Below are 16,344 nucleotides of genomic sequence, written 5' to 3' on the forward strand. Positions count from 1 at the left end.
AATTAGGTCAACTTCCTCTACATTTCAGTGCACACTTTCTTATCTCCTAATTTTTAACAAAAATATATAATGTTTTACCCATTTTTATTCATTTATATTGTTAAAATCATTAAAATGGTAACGCTTCCTCTTAATGCGCAGATGTGTGTTTATTTCAATTAAAAAAAACTTCATCTACAAAAACATCCCTCCATCAAAAACCCAACCCGTCCCCACATAATTCTGGACACTTTTAAAAAGGACACGTGTCTTTTGGCCCAAACCACCCAATAATACCCACATTTAGTGCAGTATGTGTGAGTTATTAAAATCCATGAGGAGCTTCACATCTAAAAAGAACATTTTTTCAATCAACAAACAATACTATTTTTCACCTGTATACTTTCATTCAGTGATAGTTTACGGTGGCGGCAGTAGGACCCAGACGTCATGATGTATATTAGATTGCCAAAAGACTGTGGATATCAACAACCAAAACTTCATCTGATATAAATGGTATCCACTAATAATTTCTTCTCATTTGCAGCAGTAATGATTAGATATTGGAGCATTTTCAAAAGAATCTGAGGGCATTCCGTCACAAGAACATAAGGTTAATGACAGATACTGGATGGAGCGCCATCATACTGAAGAACACAGTTTGCTTTTTTCACAACTCAAGGCTGTAGGGTAGGTGTATACACCTGTATTTAGTGTCTATTGAGCACAGTGACAAAAGGTTCTTCATTCAGTCGGTTCACTGTTCACTGGGTACTTTTGGTTGGTCGATTAATTTCTGTACAGCATTGACACTGAAGACACAAATCATAACTGAATGAATATACATTCATTCATTTTCTATAACCGCTTATTCAGTTCAGGGTCTCGGTGGGTCCAGAGCCACACACACACACACCTACGGACACTTTTGAGTCGCTGATCCACCTATCAACGTGTGTTTTTGGACTGTGGGAGGAAACCGGAGAGGACTGGAACCCACAACCTCCAGGTCCCTGGAGCTGTGTGACTGCAACACTATCTGCTGAGAGAGAGAGAGAGAGAGAGAGAGACTGAAGAAAACAATCAGATCACATGGTCAGGTAAAGGACCAGATGAGACAGCAGTCATTACCACTGGTTAACACTGAAATGTAAACATTTTAGCTTTATCAATAGAAAATAGGTTTGATGCAGATTAAGACATATTTTGGATGATAAATCTCAGTTCCACAGAGAAAGCCGCACGAAAGCTCCAGTTTCCTCCCATGGTAAATTAAAAAAAAACCAAACATAAGTAGATTGGCTACTCAAAAACGTCCATAGGTGTACGTGAATGTGTGAGTGTGTGTCGCCCTACAAAGGACTGGTGCCCCCTCCAGGTTGTGTTCCCACCTTGTGCGCAGCGATTCCTGGTAGGTTCCAGATCCATGTATCTGCACGGTATTGACAGTGATGTTTTGCTGATGGTTCCATAACGTTTTCCTGAAAATTGATCTGGAAGTAAACATGTTCTTAATTACATTATTTAAAAGAACTTGTTTGCAGTATGTGTCACAAAACGAGAATGTTGAGCTATTAAACTAAAGGCAAGTTGTGTCATATCTGTGGTTTGTTTAATTGCTATGAAGTAAAAGGCCTGTGTAAACATCCTCTAAGTGTGGTGCTTCCTGAAGTTTTGGCACAGGTTGTTGAACAGTACAATTGAACATGTCTGAGTGGCTTTTGTTTACATCTTAAAGTCATAAATTCCCTTATCATCCAACCCCTGAAACTAATCTGTTCTTCACAATGATTGTTTAAAAATCCCCTAAAGGTGGTTTCAATGCAACTCTACATTTGCCTTTATCCAGTATCTACAAATATGCAAATATTTGCACATTATCCCCAACTGTTTCGCCCTTGCAGATCCGCCACTCACCTGCAGCTCCAAAAAACACCACAGCACGTCTTAACCCATTAGGTGTCAGGTATATAACGTAAGAAACCCTGGCTTTCAGCATCTGTCAACACTGACGCTTCAACGTGAAAATGCTCAGCCACGGCGCTGACTTTCACACAGGAAACCTCTTCTAGCGTATTAACAACACCACATGGACACGTGAACAAGGTCAAACACTTAATTTCACTGCAAGGGACCAAGTCTTTAATTCAGAAGGAAGTGGACTTCCTCCAGAAAATCAAGGAGAGTGGTAGAAACAAGAGTAGCTTTTACTGTGAGGGGGGAGTGGATGTTTCACTTCATCACTTGAGATGACCACACCTACGCGAGACACAGGCCACCCCCTGCAACTCACACCAGTAGACTAGTACACACATACAGACGCGCGCGCGAGGAGAAAGTCCGGATGGAGGGAATGGAACGCACCTGAGCCGCTGTGTTCTCAATTGCATTGTTTTCTGTTAGACGTCGCCGGCACGAGACAGTGGAGATATCCTCGTTAATGCGATTCCTCCGGGTTTAGACCCGTTTTAAATGACGCTGGACGAAAAACGAAGAACGGAGCGTTTTGAAGCTCGTTGAGAGACCGCACGCCGTACAGGTACGGACCATAAACACCTCCCTCTCCGGAGAACACACACTCGCTCTGTCTCTGCTGAGAAAACAGTGCTCCGTTTAGTGAACAGCACCGTGGATTAATGTTTCCATTAGAGAGGGACACAAAGTTACGCGCTGACTCTCACTAGAAACTGCTCCTTTCATCTCAGACACAACTTTGATACAAGGTGTAGCTCCTGGTGTAATAGAAAATGACGGCGAGTCGCTTAGATGCGTTACATTTAATAAAGGAACAAGGCTAAAATTGTGGGGCAGAAATAGCTGGTGTTTCTTAACCGAATTCTAGTCACATTTCCATGTTTTTCAAATGTACGACAGCATCAACCTACCGTTTACTGCTATGGTCCGTGAATATGGAGAGTGTTGAAACGATGTTTACTGTATTACCGTCTGTAATGACAGAGTGTTGATGTTGAGGACTAGAGTGGGTTTTCAGTCTGAGTTTAATGCTGGCATTGTGACGTCATGTTGTTCTTTGCAACCTTTGAAACATATCAGTGATCTTAAAACACCTGAGCCTGTTGCTTTTACTGGCACGCGACAGGAATCCCACAGGACCAACACAATGCACTAAAAATAGATATTAATATATTACTTTAGTGAATACAATACATACTTGTTATGGATTTAGTTTGTTTAAATGTGTATTCTTGTATTTATATTTTTATTCATTCCAAGATTAATAAACAACAGTTATACACAATAAACAATTTACTTATATCAGTTATTTCTGTCTATTAATGTAATTTAAATTAAATGTAATATTGTTTTACATTTATTCACTTTTTTTTGTGGCCAGTATTATTTGTAGGTACCATCAATAACTATGTCAAGCTTTTTTGATTTTTCATTAACTTAAGTTGTGAGTGCTGCTTAACTTGGGGGAAAAATAATTTCATCTTTGTGTGGGCCATAGTGTAGTGATGCTGAATCAATCCTGTGTTCTTTAAATCAGCTCCAAAATACCAAAAGCTTTTTTATTTGAATTAATTTAGTTATTTTTTAATTCGTTTAAATTGCTAGGAATGTTGGTGAACGTACCAGCAAAAGCATAGTTCTTTGATGATACTTGGTTGAATGATACATGTACACACACACGTTCAGTTTTTAGAGTGCTGTGTGAGGTGTGTTGGACAGACATAGAGCCAGTTACTGGAGGATTTGGCTGAGTGTATGTAAGGGAATGTGCAGGTGTGTAACCTGGCCGCTGACTGTCACACAGATGGAGGTCAGTGTGGAGAGCAGTGCATTGCAGGGGGAAAGCTGGACCGCTGCCCTGTTCAGGATCAGGTTATGGTTCTTGTGCATCTTGTCTGTGGCTTGGAGAAAAAAATCTGCTGTTTCTAGAGACAGCCATATGCACTTTAAGTAAAGAAAAAGGAATAGCGATACAGCAGCGGTCTGAAGGTCAAGTTGTATACCTCAGATATTTAAACTAGAAAAAACAATTAAAAATCCTGGGCAGGCAACGTCACATACTGTATGTACTTCTGGATGAGTAGGTTTTACCCAAATCCCCACCACCACAGGCATATTTCAATGTGATGTGTGAATACTTTGTGTTTGACAAAATTTAAAGTAAAGTGTTTAAATAACTGAATAAAAACTACAGTACTCAAGTATTTTTGTAATCGCAATTTTAATGTCATAATATGTATGATGAAAATGTCATCAAGTATTGTGATATGACATTTTGTCTTATTGTCCATTCCTAGTGAGAAATGGAAAGAGGGAGAAAGGAAAGAAAGAGTGAAAGTGAAGCAGTTTCTTTTTATCAGCAGTGTGGAACTAGGCAGACGTGCATGTTAATTGGTGATTTAATTAGTCCTTAAACATTGTGGCTGTGCTCAATAAGAGCAGGCCAGCCGCCAAAAAGCAATGAGTTTACAAGGTGTTAAAATCCTAACCAGGACTAAATCAAACAGCATGTAAGCTAAAGTTATTGTGTGTATACACATAAAGTAAATCAAGAAATCTGCCTCTTTTACAAGACAATTTATAAAACACACTGTGTGGCATTTGTAAAAAAATATGCTGCAATATCGAAATGTGACATGGGGCACAACAGTTAGATGGAGCAATCCATCTTTGTTCATAAAGTGTGTTTGTTTTCTTTCAGTTCGCACTGCAACATGGTAGGGAGGTGAAATGTGATGGGGGAATAATAGCGTGCGTTTGGAGAGAGAGAGAGAGGTGGTGACATCAGTGGGTCCTGAAGTGAAACGGTGCAAAACAACAGTAAGCATAGGTGAGGAGTGCAGGATAATAAAGGCAGTGTGTCGCACAGACAGCTGGGAGAGCTTTGATTTTCAAGCTGGTTAAGGGGGAATTCCAGTGTTAAAAAATTTTAACGATAAAAAGTAAAAGTAATTTAATTTGGTTTGATGTGGAAATGTACCATTCTATAGAAACAAGGCAGAATTGTTCATTGCAATAGTGATTGGAAACCAGAGGTCTGAAGATTTTAATGCCTCTAAATGTTGCCCTACAATAATATTATATTAGAATAATTATATGGAATGTTTATGAATACAATGCTTCAGAAGCTCAGTGTCTTTTAAGGTGGAACAGTATATTTGAACTGTTGTTTAAATTGTCTGTAAGATTTTATCCACTGTTTGAATTTCCACGAACTCATTTGTTGCTCAAGTTGTTTAGATTTATAGCACTTCCGGTCTGTGTTTACTTTCATGCTGTTAGCAGTCTCCCACATTAAGTCAGTATCCAGCTTAAGCTTAATTTGTAACAGCAAAAATAAGTTAATATTACACACCTATAGAACAGGAATAGAGGAATATCCTCATCTCGGGTTGTGCTTTTCTACTTTTAGAGGTCTCTCTCTGTTGTCTAAACAACTACAGATGCCTCCAGAGAAAACTGAGACTCTTTGTAATATTTTTTAACTATTTATTGACACTTGGGCTTCATTAGCACATTAGACAAGTTTCCAGCATGCAAACAGACTTGAGAGTAATGGTGTGAAAACATTTTCTGAATTTTATAAAAAAGGGTTAAAATCATGAATGCTGCCTTTAAATCCACTCATAGTGGAGAGGCACATGCATTTCCACTAGCAAAGTGTCTATTTTATCATTCAGAAGACACATGTCACCTGTCACTGTGGATAGTAAAGAAAAAATGTTATATTGTATACATTGCAATCCCTGATCCATAGCCATATTCATAAAGAAATAGGAAGCAGTAAGTTTCTCTACAGTGTACCATTTAACATCAGACCTTAGGACGTTTCAGTACAGTTTAAGGCGAAGGGCCTGAGCAGCTGCTGTATCTGTTTTGTTCCTGGGGTTATGCCTCACAGTAACCTGAGCCATGTGTGCAGGCTGATAACCCATGGACTAAGGAGAGTAGAGGCAGCAGAAGGAAATACACCCTTATCAGAGCTGTGCATGATAAAGCCGTGCTTCTAGAGCCTTGTTTTGCATTATTCAAAAGCGCCATTACCATGTACTAGGTTTTCCGGTACATACTTATTACTTTTCTGGAGATAAAACTTGCTGGGTACACCTAGGAGGGATCAAACCTTTTGCCCTTCTGTTTTGTAGCTTCATCGATTGACTCTAGTTTTTGCTTTGCTTGCTTGGATTTACACTGTAATGTTATTCGAGACCATTTAAACTGCAGGTCTTATTTGTCCGTTTTTGGTCTTAGGAACAGATAAATACAGTAATGTGTAAAGATGAAAATTGATTTATTCATTAATTAAATTATATATTTATTAAATTTTAGTCAGGTTACTCAGGAGAGAAGATTACAGATATTAAAATAATATACTTGCATAAAGAAGGACAAGATCAAAGTAATGTGAGTGCAAAAATAGAAACGTTCAAAAATCTAGAAAATTATATTTAACCACATATAAAATATAAAACGCTTTTGGGAAATGCATGAGAAAACCAAGCTCCACTCATGCTTAAGGTCAGAAAAAGTCCAGATTTCTCACCATCTACCCATTCTGGGAATGCAACTCTAGAGTATTGGTCTGAAAGTATATGGAGACAATAAACCATGTGCAAATCTGACAAAGAAGCTGCCGGTGTTCTTGTTACCTCAGACACACAAATACACATAAGGTTATTTTACAACTAATGTTGTATTATTTCCCACCTATGTAATGTCATAATCTCAGAATTTCCCTCAATGCTATATAACTGTTTGAAAACTAGACAAAAAAATGGTATCATTTTTACCTCTTTCTGCTTCTAAGTTCTCTTTTCTATTCTTGTTCTTGTTCCAGTTAAAAGTTAACCTCATCCTGGCCTGGAGAAGCACACAGAGAATTACTTCATTGTTTCTGTCCAGCAACCAGGAGAGGAGGAAACAAGGCAGTGGCTGTTGCATGGTGACCAAAGACAAGAGCCTGCTTTGTGAATACTTCCTATTTAGATCCATGTGCTGCCACCCGACAGACCTTGACACCATAGCATAATGCTTCAATACGGACCTGTCTCTGAGCACAGGCTCATCTTAATGCTCCACATATACTTGCTAGGAAGGGTGGAGCCTTGTTTGAGTTTTTGAAGACTTTTCATCACCAACCTGGACACCTAAAGGACATTTACGCAAAGAGGTATTTGCATGTAAACAGTGTTTAAAAAACTCAAATCTCATGCCCTCATACACAGGAGGTTGTGTGTCATGTTGTAGTCTACAGCGTAATAAATATGCATAGGCTGTTTTTCCTCATGAAAATGAAAGGTATCTTCAGTCCGCCCAATCACCTCCTGTGTTAAACGGAAGTGTTCCCAAACAGATAGATTTTGTATCCTATGTGTATTTTCCCTTGAATGGAACTGGTTCTTCTGAATTGTGAGTTTAAATACAAATATTGCTATATAATTAACATCACAAGTTAAGATTGAATTGACTTCACTAGATTTGGCTGCTCATATAATAACTCAAATTGATGGCTACTATGACAAAAGCTACTTGACTAAAACATTTGATAAACTTACCGGTTTTCACAGGTTGTTTGGTGAGGTGTGGTGATATTGTGGTATAAATTGCCACTCCAGCTTCATAACAACCTCACTATTAAATTATGATATTTGAAGAAATAAATATATTTAAATCAAAACATATAGGAACCTGATAAATATGAATTAACCACAGTGTGTTGGGGCGAATTTTCAGAGCAGCTTAGATGTATGTCTTTGCAAAATGTATATGGTGGATTACAGAATGAGGACAAGTTCTCGCACTTGCGGGCCTCTTGATTAGGTGTGTTGTGGAATCTGACTAGGTTTACTGTTGATTATACTGTCCTGTTGTCTTTTTTACATGGATCACTGTAACTCATTGACTTGAACTCTGTCAATGAATTATACCCATAAAACACTTACTGATAGGAAATACTGTATGGCCATATTTACAGTCCCACACTACTATCCCATCTCCTATTAAAATGGCAACAATGGCAAAGTGAAAGGTCGTTATAACCCTGAATGCTCTATGGTTACATTTCAGTACTTTTCCAACATTGTAACTTTGAATATTCTACTTGTCAGATATTCTAGTGTTCTGCATCAACATATTGTGATAGTTGTGCCAAAGCATACACCGATGGGTTGGGGAACTCATTTAAAAAAGGAAGCCTAATAAGGGTTAGTCCTTTGGGGATTTTTTGAAGTGATTTTATTTCATCCTGATCATTAGAATTTTAATTTACATTAATTTACTTGAAGACACTTTACATGGTATTTGTCATGATATTAAGCTGTACTGGGTTTTGAAATTTGGAATTTAGAAAATGTGTATCATATTTTATAGTGTCAAGATCTATGAGTAAGATAAAAAAAAAAAATATATATATATATATATATATATATATATATATATATATATATATATATATATATAAAGTTTGGGATTGTACACACTTTATAATGAGTGAATCTAGCTAAATCAATGTGGCACAGATGTTCAGTTTTGCACACACAGGTAGTATAATCTACATGGGTGAACATTTCCATTAGAATGAAATGCTCTAGAGCAGCTGCACATAAGCCTAAGTTCACTGTGATGTAGCATGGGGTAAAGGACTGCAAACCTCCCCTGCATCCTGTGTCCTCTGGGGTGGTGGAGTTCTGTCCATTACCACTGGGGTGACCGGAGAAGCAATTGTGATCCAGAACTAATCATCCAGCATCATTAACTGACCTTTTAGCTGAACGCAATCAAGTGACTGGTCACTCAATGACTGTTCAGTGTTGTTATTTACAGGCTCTTTATAATTGCCCCAAGTCTGTATTTTATGATGCATGATGTTGCTCAGTGCTCTAGAGGTACTGACTTTGTGTGGTAGGTTTAGAAAAGCTTACTGTGGTATATTTTATCACAATAAGGATAACAAATTGTCATATTATGAGTATATTATTTTAGCCACCACCACAAAGAAGGTCCATCCATCTTTGTTCAGTTATATGTGCTGCTGATTAAAGATTAAGTTCCTACTTCCATTCTGATTTCACTTTATTTATTATGAGTTAATTTCCCCCTCTCTGCTCGTGTCTCCTCTATTATTGTGCCTTATTTCTCAGTGCTGCGTGACAGTGACAAGAGGCTCAATTCTATAGGGACTTAATTAACAAAGTGACACATATGTTCAAACTGCACAAACACTTCAGCCACTCACTTTATTAAAAAAAAAAAATGTAAAAGTCAACAGCAGCAATTTGGAACAATAACGCTAAGAGAGACCTACAGCACCAGTGCATCTCTCTCTCACTCACTTTCTTAATAGTACAGAAATTAGGGGTTTAATAGTGCATAATACTAGTGATGTCATGATATTGCAATGCAAATGTTTTACAATGTGCATTAAGAGAGATGACAATACACTGAAGGAAATAAGCATTGAATTTTATGATGTCATCAAATGCATTCCCATTCCCATCTATATATATGATTTCACTTCATGGCTGTGGATAAAAATGTGCCATGCTCATGCCATGCAATAAAATGTGATTAGGTCATATTTTATGAACAGATGTTTATGTTGTAATTGTGACAGGCCTAAGACTGTGGTAAGACTTCATGTGTATTGCCATTCTCTTGCCTCTAGTAATTTGAGCTCATTATCCCCAATTAATTTTTTTTACAAAACAATCCCTAGGCATATGAGCTTTGTTTGAGGGTAAAGGCTGAAGACTGGCAGACAGTTGGCTGCTGACTGTTCCACTAAAGCCGCTGACAGGATTGTATAGACAAGCTGTCAGAGCCACAACCTTGAGGGTCACTGGGACCACAGGGAAAAGCCATTGATAAAGGGATTAACACGTGAGCCCATAGCGCAGAGGACTTTCTTTTCTACTTATATGTTCGACTCCCCCCGCCACCCCAGCCAACACACATATACACACACGCGATTACTACAGTCACTACAGACATGTTAAACCCTTGTAAGACTGTTGGACTCTGGTCTGAATTTTCTTTGAGGGAACTGCACCTTAAGGCATGGAGGGGCAACTGCTTTTGGCCTTTGCTTTGCTTATCTGTGGTTCTTTAGTGATCAAATTGGTCTCAAACAGAAAGAAGTGTACCGGTTACACCATTTGACATTTCTATTTAAAAATCAAAATTTGCAGGCATTATTATGAACAACTATGTACACTCTTGACATTTATGTGAATATTCAAACACAGTTTTTACTTTATATTCAAATTTGTATGATTATTATGATTTAACAGTATTTTAAGGAGGTTACACCATTTTAGACCATGGCCTAAAAACACTTAATTATGTTACATTTTTAAGAGTGTTACTAAACTTGACTAATAGCAGTTGGACACTTCAAGTGTCCTTCTCTGTGTCATAATTTCCTGCCACATGGCCTTATGACATAATATTTTAAAAATGGCTTCTTAAATGGTGGTTACACCACTTGACATTTCAAGTGTTTGATGTGACAGACATTATTCCCCATATTAATTAAAACATTCAGAACAATGGGGTTTCATTACTTTTATTTTTTTATAAAAAAGTTCTTATGCAAGATCATGCCAGATTATTTTAGAATTGATTTTGTAATTGAATTTCAATTTTTTTTCAGCAAATGTAATTTTTTGGTTCATGTTTTTGTAGTTATTCCATATTGACATTTTTACCAAAATTCTCTTAATACTCTCTAAAAATTGAATAAATCCAAAACTTTAAGATTAGGGTTTGATGAAAATGATGTTTGAAAATAATTTGTCGTATTATTTTAAATTTTAAACAATTTTAAATGTATCTAACCCATATGTACACAAAAAAATGAGCGTCACATCATTGACCCGATTATGACTGACAACTAATTAAAAACCCAAATTCAGTATCTCAGAAAAATAGAATGTGAAAAGGTTCAATATTGAAGACACCTGGTGCCACACTCTAATCAGCTAATTAACTCAAAACATCTGCAAAGGCCTTTAAATGGTCTTATAGTTTAGTTCTCTAAGCTACACAATCATGGAGAAGACAGCTGACTTGACATTTGTCCAGAAGACGACCATTGACACCTTACACAAGCAGGGCAAGACACAAAATGTCATTGTAAAGAGGCTGGCTGTTCACAGAGCTCTGTGTCCAAGCACATTAATAGAGAGGCAAAGGGAAGGAAAAGATGTGGTAGAAAAAGGTGTACAAGCAATAGGGATAACCGCACCCTGGAGAGGATTGTGAAACAAATCCCATTCAAAAATGTGTAGGAGATTCATGAAGACTGGACTGCAGCTGAAGTCAGTGCTTTAAGAACCACCACACACAGACGTATGCAAGACATGGGTTTCAGCTGTCGCATTCCTTGTGTCAAGCCACTCTCAAACAAGAGACAGCGTCAGAAGCGTCTCATTTCCAAACAGGATTGGACTGCTGCTGAGTGGTGCAAAGTTATGTTGTCTGATGAAAGTCAATTTTGCATTTCCTTTGGAAATCAAGGTCCCAGAATCTGGAGGAAGAGAGGAGAGGCACAGAATCCATGTTGCTTGAGGTCCAGTGTAAAGTATTGAGTGCTGTACATGCTCATACTTTTCAGTTTGCCAGCATTTCTAAAAATCCTTTTTTTATATTGGTCTTAAGTAATATTCTAATTACTGAGAATATTCTAAATATTCTGAGATACTGAATTTGGGTTTTTCATTAGTTGTCAGTTATAATCATAAAATTAAAAGAAATAAACACTTGAAATATATCAGTCAGGGTGTAATGAATGTGTATAATATAAGTTTCACTTTTTGAATGGAATTACTGAAATAAACCAACTTTTTCATGATATTCTAATTTTATGACCAGCACCTGTAGAGCTAATAGGTCCCTCTGTGTTTGGGGTGTATTTTGTCTGATTTGGCAACCCCTTGTCAGAACACAAGCTCAGAAACTTCACCTTGCGTGCAGAAGAACCCGCTGGGTTTTTCTTCACTCAAAGTGTTTTTTCCTCCTGTGTAATGTTTCCTCGTTTGAGAGACTGTCCGTTGCCTGACGTGGTTTTCCTCGCACAAAATAATTTTTTCCACTTGCAAATTTTTAATTGAGTAGACTCTGGACCCACCGCGTCCCCGAACTGGATAAAAGGTTAAAGGCAATGAATAAATGGACGTGCGAAACTGAAAAGGTTCAAGCTTTCCCACAGTTACAACACTGTTCTAAGCATTCTAATGGATTAAGTGCAATATGTTTACAGTTCAGCACCTGGGAGTGTTTATTTATTAATTAATTTATTATTTTAAACTATACGTAATCTATCTTTTTACTCTTTCTGCTTCTTTAAAAGTTGGAAGTGGCAGTGCCCTAAGAATGTTTTCATGACACAAGACAGATATCATTATCCTTTTTTTTTTTTGCTGTTCCTGTGAAATATTTCCTTGTCTATATATACATTGTACACTATATATACATTGTATAGTAATTAACATTTGGTGTAGTCTACATGTATACAGTGTGACAAAGTGTTAATTTTGTAATAAATATAGAGTTCGATCAATATAGAAAAATTTATCATGATAACATGTTTGGCCATATCGCCTAGCTCTACTCTTATCAGTTTATCTCTGGTTCTGGCACTGTTCTGATTTAGACAGAGAGCAACACCCATCAAATCTTGTGTAAACTCTGACTAACTCTCTGGAGAGAGCCAAAAATCCTGAATGAAACCAGTTCAAGATACAAATTTCTTTGAAAAGCACAAAAAGGAATGTGACAGAACAAAACTATTATATCTCACAGAAGGTCGATAATAAACTATATATATATATATATATATATATATATATATATATATATATATATATATAATTTTTTTCTGTTTTCTTTATCTTAAAACCTAATAATAAGTGGTGATAACGAACTATGGTATAATCACATTAATTCACTTCAGATCTGTGCTATCTCCTGGACTCGACCTGCAGCCTTGTGCTATAGCAGCACACCAGTGCCAATATCTCATATTATAGCACAAACCTCAAGTGCATTATTGCTTAAATAATATTTTTGTATGTTTGCCTGATGTCTGTGATATATTTAGACTTATACAAATAGTTTCCTATTCCATCAGCTTTGACTGAAACTAAAAAATTAAATATCTGTTTGTCTGTGTCAGGTACTGTTGTCTCCCTGAAATCTTCCTTTCTCAGCAGTGGAACAGCATTGGGAGCTAGCATGCCGGAGCTGGACGACTACCCCCCTCCTCGTGGTCAGCAGCATCACGCTGACCCTGCCCGCATCCAGCAGAGTCTCCTGGAGGAACAGGTGGAGCTATGGTGGTTCAGCGAGCCTCGCAAATCTCTGCTGTGCTATTGTGCCTCAGTGGCTCTGATCCTGGGCTGTGGCCTTGGGGGAGTGGGCCTGCTGTCCACCACCACCAGTTTGTCCAGCGAGTGGCGTTTGGGGGCAGGGACGGCTCTGTGTTTGCTGGCCCTGGCCGTTCTCCTCAAGCAGCTGCTGAGCTCCGCCGTGCAGGACATGAACTGTGTCAGGAGCCGGCGGCGGATAAATGTGCTGAAGAGCGGCGGCCTCTCAGACGTTCTGTTGGTCCTGGTCACAGGAGTCTCCTTGGTGGTCTGCGGAGCTGTACTGCTGGACGTTGCCTTGGCCTACCACATGCCCAAACCTGGCCAAGCTCTTAATGACATGTTCATTTCTGGAGTGGTGCTCCTAGCGGGTGGAGGCTTTACCGTACTGGCCGTGGGCATTTACTCTACTGTGGTTTTTCTCTTAGAAAGGACGAGGCCTGAACAAAGCCTCAGGGACAGGCTAGTGGGCATCTTCACCATTTCAGGACAAATGCGTGACAGAAGGGAAACAGCATCAAGTCTGGCTCAGCTCATATGACAACGTGACTGCATAGTACTGACTTTCTAGGATTACGATATAAAATTGAGAAAAGAAAAAGAAAAAAGAAAATCAGATATGAGACCAATATGGCAATGGATCTATAAGAAAAATCTTACAGATACGTTTTCCAATAAGAAAATGATCAGTTATGAGACGTAGTCAGTAATGAATTTTTTTGCACAATGGACAGATTGATTGAAGAATGTATGAAGCTACAACCATTGATACATATCGCACAACAAAATATATTTATTATCATATTTTATTATAAGGCAGAATGTAGGCTACAAGTGGTTCAGCTGTGATGTTTATTCATAGTCAAGACCATATTTAATAGCTTTAAGTATAAACCTTAAGCCTTCAGTGCAGAACTCAAAGTTTTGGGGAAAATCTCTAATAGTGATTTTTACGATCAATATTGCAGTTTAATTGTGAAATGTTTCTAGAAATGAAGCTCCAGGCCTACTTCTTTTCCTCCAGAAGACTATCACATACATTTTTTTCTGATTTGAGGCTTGAAAGATGTGTGCAGTGTCTCAGACTGCCATTTCACAAGCTCTGTGTTATTACATTCTGTTTTCAAACGTCAAATTGCTTGATCATCTTTTAGTAACATGGGATACCATTTACATTTCAGCTCTTGCAGTATTAAAAGTTTGCTCTTTCAAATTGCCAGAGGTGTCAAACAATCAGTCATTCAGTCCTACTTTACTATGTAGGTACATTTACACATTAATACACTGTCAGTTTTCACCCAGTAACAGACCAATGAAATAGGGCAATGAAGGGGGTCTGAATAATTTATTAGTTCTAGATAAAACATGCTGCTTTATGACTCCCCTATTGCCTTCCTCCAGTATCAATAGGGCTTTACTAAACATCAATCTTTCTGGCATTACTGGATTTTGTGTGTGTGTCCTTCACAGTCTTATTTATATGGGCAAAAGGGAGTGTACCAAGTGGGGGTCCATCTGGACCTTGCTTGTCATAGGCATTTAGTGTGTGTGACAGAAGGTGCCAGCCGTGTCATTTTGCATGTCTGTGATTTTATACTGCAACCTCTTTCTCTCTGTTTCAGAGCAGAAGACACTCTTGATCAAATAAATTCAAGACTATCGGTCATTGTAATAGTGACGCCTAAGTGTTTTTGTATTTTATATGTGTTCTTTAAGGTTCGGTTTTCTGCTTAACACTTGCAACAAGCGAAAATGGCCATTTACACAGTTTGTCCAAAGGTTTGTAAGTAATAATTATAGTTATGAATAATGCTATAATTAGCTGCTTAAAGACATTCAGCTGTTTATTCTCAGTTTGTGTCATGTTCATATGAAAGCATTTATCAATGGAACCGGGCATGCTTGAATAGCCACACATGAACCTAATGTCATTATGCACAATGGCAAATGTGGGTGAGAGGGGTATAAAGCTCCCTCAGCATACAGTTGTTGAGCAGTGAAAATGTGTTCCCTTGGGTGACCTTTCAATAACTGTGAAATAAGTTGTAGTGGAATAGGTTTGTGATAAAAAATATCTTACAGCATCAGTACTGAACCTCCAAAATCTATTCCAAGTCTTTCATATTAGTAGATGAGACTACTATAGCAAAGAGGGACAAACTTCACAATAAAATTCAAAATTTCTGGACAAATACAAGTGACCAAGCTCCCACAGCTCAGAGGCAAATAATAACAGACTTACACTACTTGATGCAATTGCCAGGGCCTGTTTATTGCCTGTTTTTGCCTATTGCTTGTTTATGCCGGAAAGAGAAGCAGAAATATATGAGCTGTAGTGACCAGGCAGACACTCAAAGATCTTTATTTGTCTTCTCATTTCTGCTTATGGTATTTTATAACCATGACTCATGGCTGGATGCATCTGCTTGATCATGTACTTCACATTAGCCTACATTAAAGTACCAGACAGGCAGACAGGTTGAAGAGCAATGTTGAGTAAACAAGCAAGAATTTTTTCCCTTTTTTACTTTACTTTTTTCATTGAAGGAAATTTTTGACTTTGTAAATGAGGACACTCCCATAAACAAACAAACAAACACAAAAAATCTTAAAATTAAACTAAATAATCTAGGTAAGGCTTCTTACCAAAAACAACACAGAACCAGATGTACCTGCTGAATGGCACGACCAGGTTGTGTATAGTTCTTGACTGTGTGTGGAAGGATTACACACATTTTGGCAGCAGCACTACTACAGCTGAGTCAGTGAGGGTGCTGAGGGGGCAGTGCGAGGCTGAATGAAGGCCAGGGCCAGGGCCAGGGTGGGTGGGATGTGTTGACTGATGCCAGTTCTCGCCATCAACAGACGTGCCATTGTGCTTAAGCTGTTGTCAGTCACCACATGAACAATGGCTGTCTCTGTGAGCTTTTGTCTTTAAGTCACCAGCAGTGCCTGAGAAAAATAAGCCCTATATGAACAAGCATTTATTTGGCAAACCAGCCACTATGATATGCACATACCCAGATGT

The 16,344-nt window shown here is 38.1% G+C and overlaps 1 protein-coding gene and 1 long non-coding RNA gene across 5 annotated transcripts; one reads left to right on the plus strand and one right to left on the minus strand.

The window, feature by feature from the left end:
• Positions 1 to 217: 217 nt before the first annotated feature.
• LOC136690766 (uncharacterized) lies at positions 218 to 2,153 on the minus strand. The gene is made up of 3 exons (XR_010801779.1): positions 1,897 to 2,153; positions 1,371 to 1,472; positions 218 to 1,018 (listed from the first exon to the last, which is right to left on the minus strand). It is a non-coding gene; the product is annotated as an uncharacterized lncRNA (long non-coding RNA).
• A 56-nt stretch (positions 2,154 to 2,209) lies between these two features.
• On the plus strand, positions 2,210 to 14,971 carry LOC136690765 (transmembrane protein 125). 4 transcript variants are annotated; one of them, XM_066662738.1, is made up of 4 exons: positions 2,210 to 2,518; positions 4,655 to 4,783; positions 6,791 to 7,123; positions 13,127 to 14,971. In XM_066662738.1, exon 4 carries the CDS (start codon positions 13,186 to 13,188, stop codon positions 13,855 to 13,857), a length of 672 nt encoding a protein of 223 aa, XP_066518835.1. In that variant the 5' UTR covers positions 2,210 to 2,518; positions 4,655 to 4,783; positions 6,791 to 7,123; positions 13,127 to 13,185; the 3' UTR covers positions 13,858 to 14,971. The 4 variants fall into 4 exon arrangements, with proteins under 4 accessions (XP_066518835.1, XP_066518836.1, XP_066518838.1 ...); XM_066662739.1 differs by having other exon boundaries at positions 13,161 to 14,971; XM_066662741.1 differs by having other exon boundaries at positions 13,164 to 14,971.
• Positions 14,972 to 16,344: the final 1,373 nt, after the last annotated feature.

This window comes from Hoplias malabaricus, chromosome 3 (assembly GCF_029633855.1).
Source record: "Hoplias malabaricus isolate fHopMal1 chromosome 3, fHopMal1.hap1, whole genome shotgun sequence".
NCBI lineage: Eukaryota > Metazoa > Chordata > Actinopteri > Characiformes > Erythrinidae > Hoplias > Hoplias malabaricus.

Excerpts from the sequence above, each read along its gene's own strand:
- LOC136690765 (XM_066662738.1), top strand. The coding sequence starts at position 13,186 with ATGCCGGAGCTGGACGACTACCCCCCTCCTCGTGGTCAGCAGCATCAC.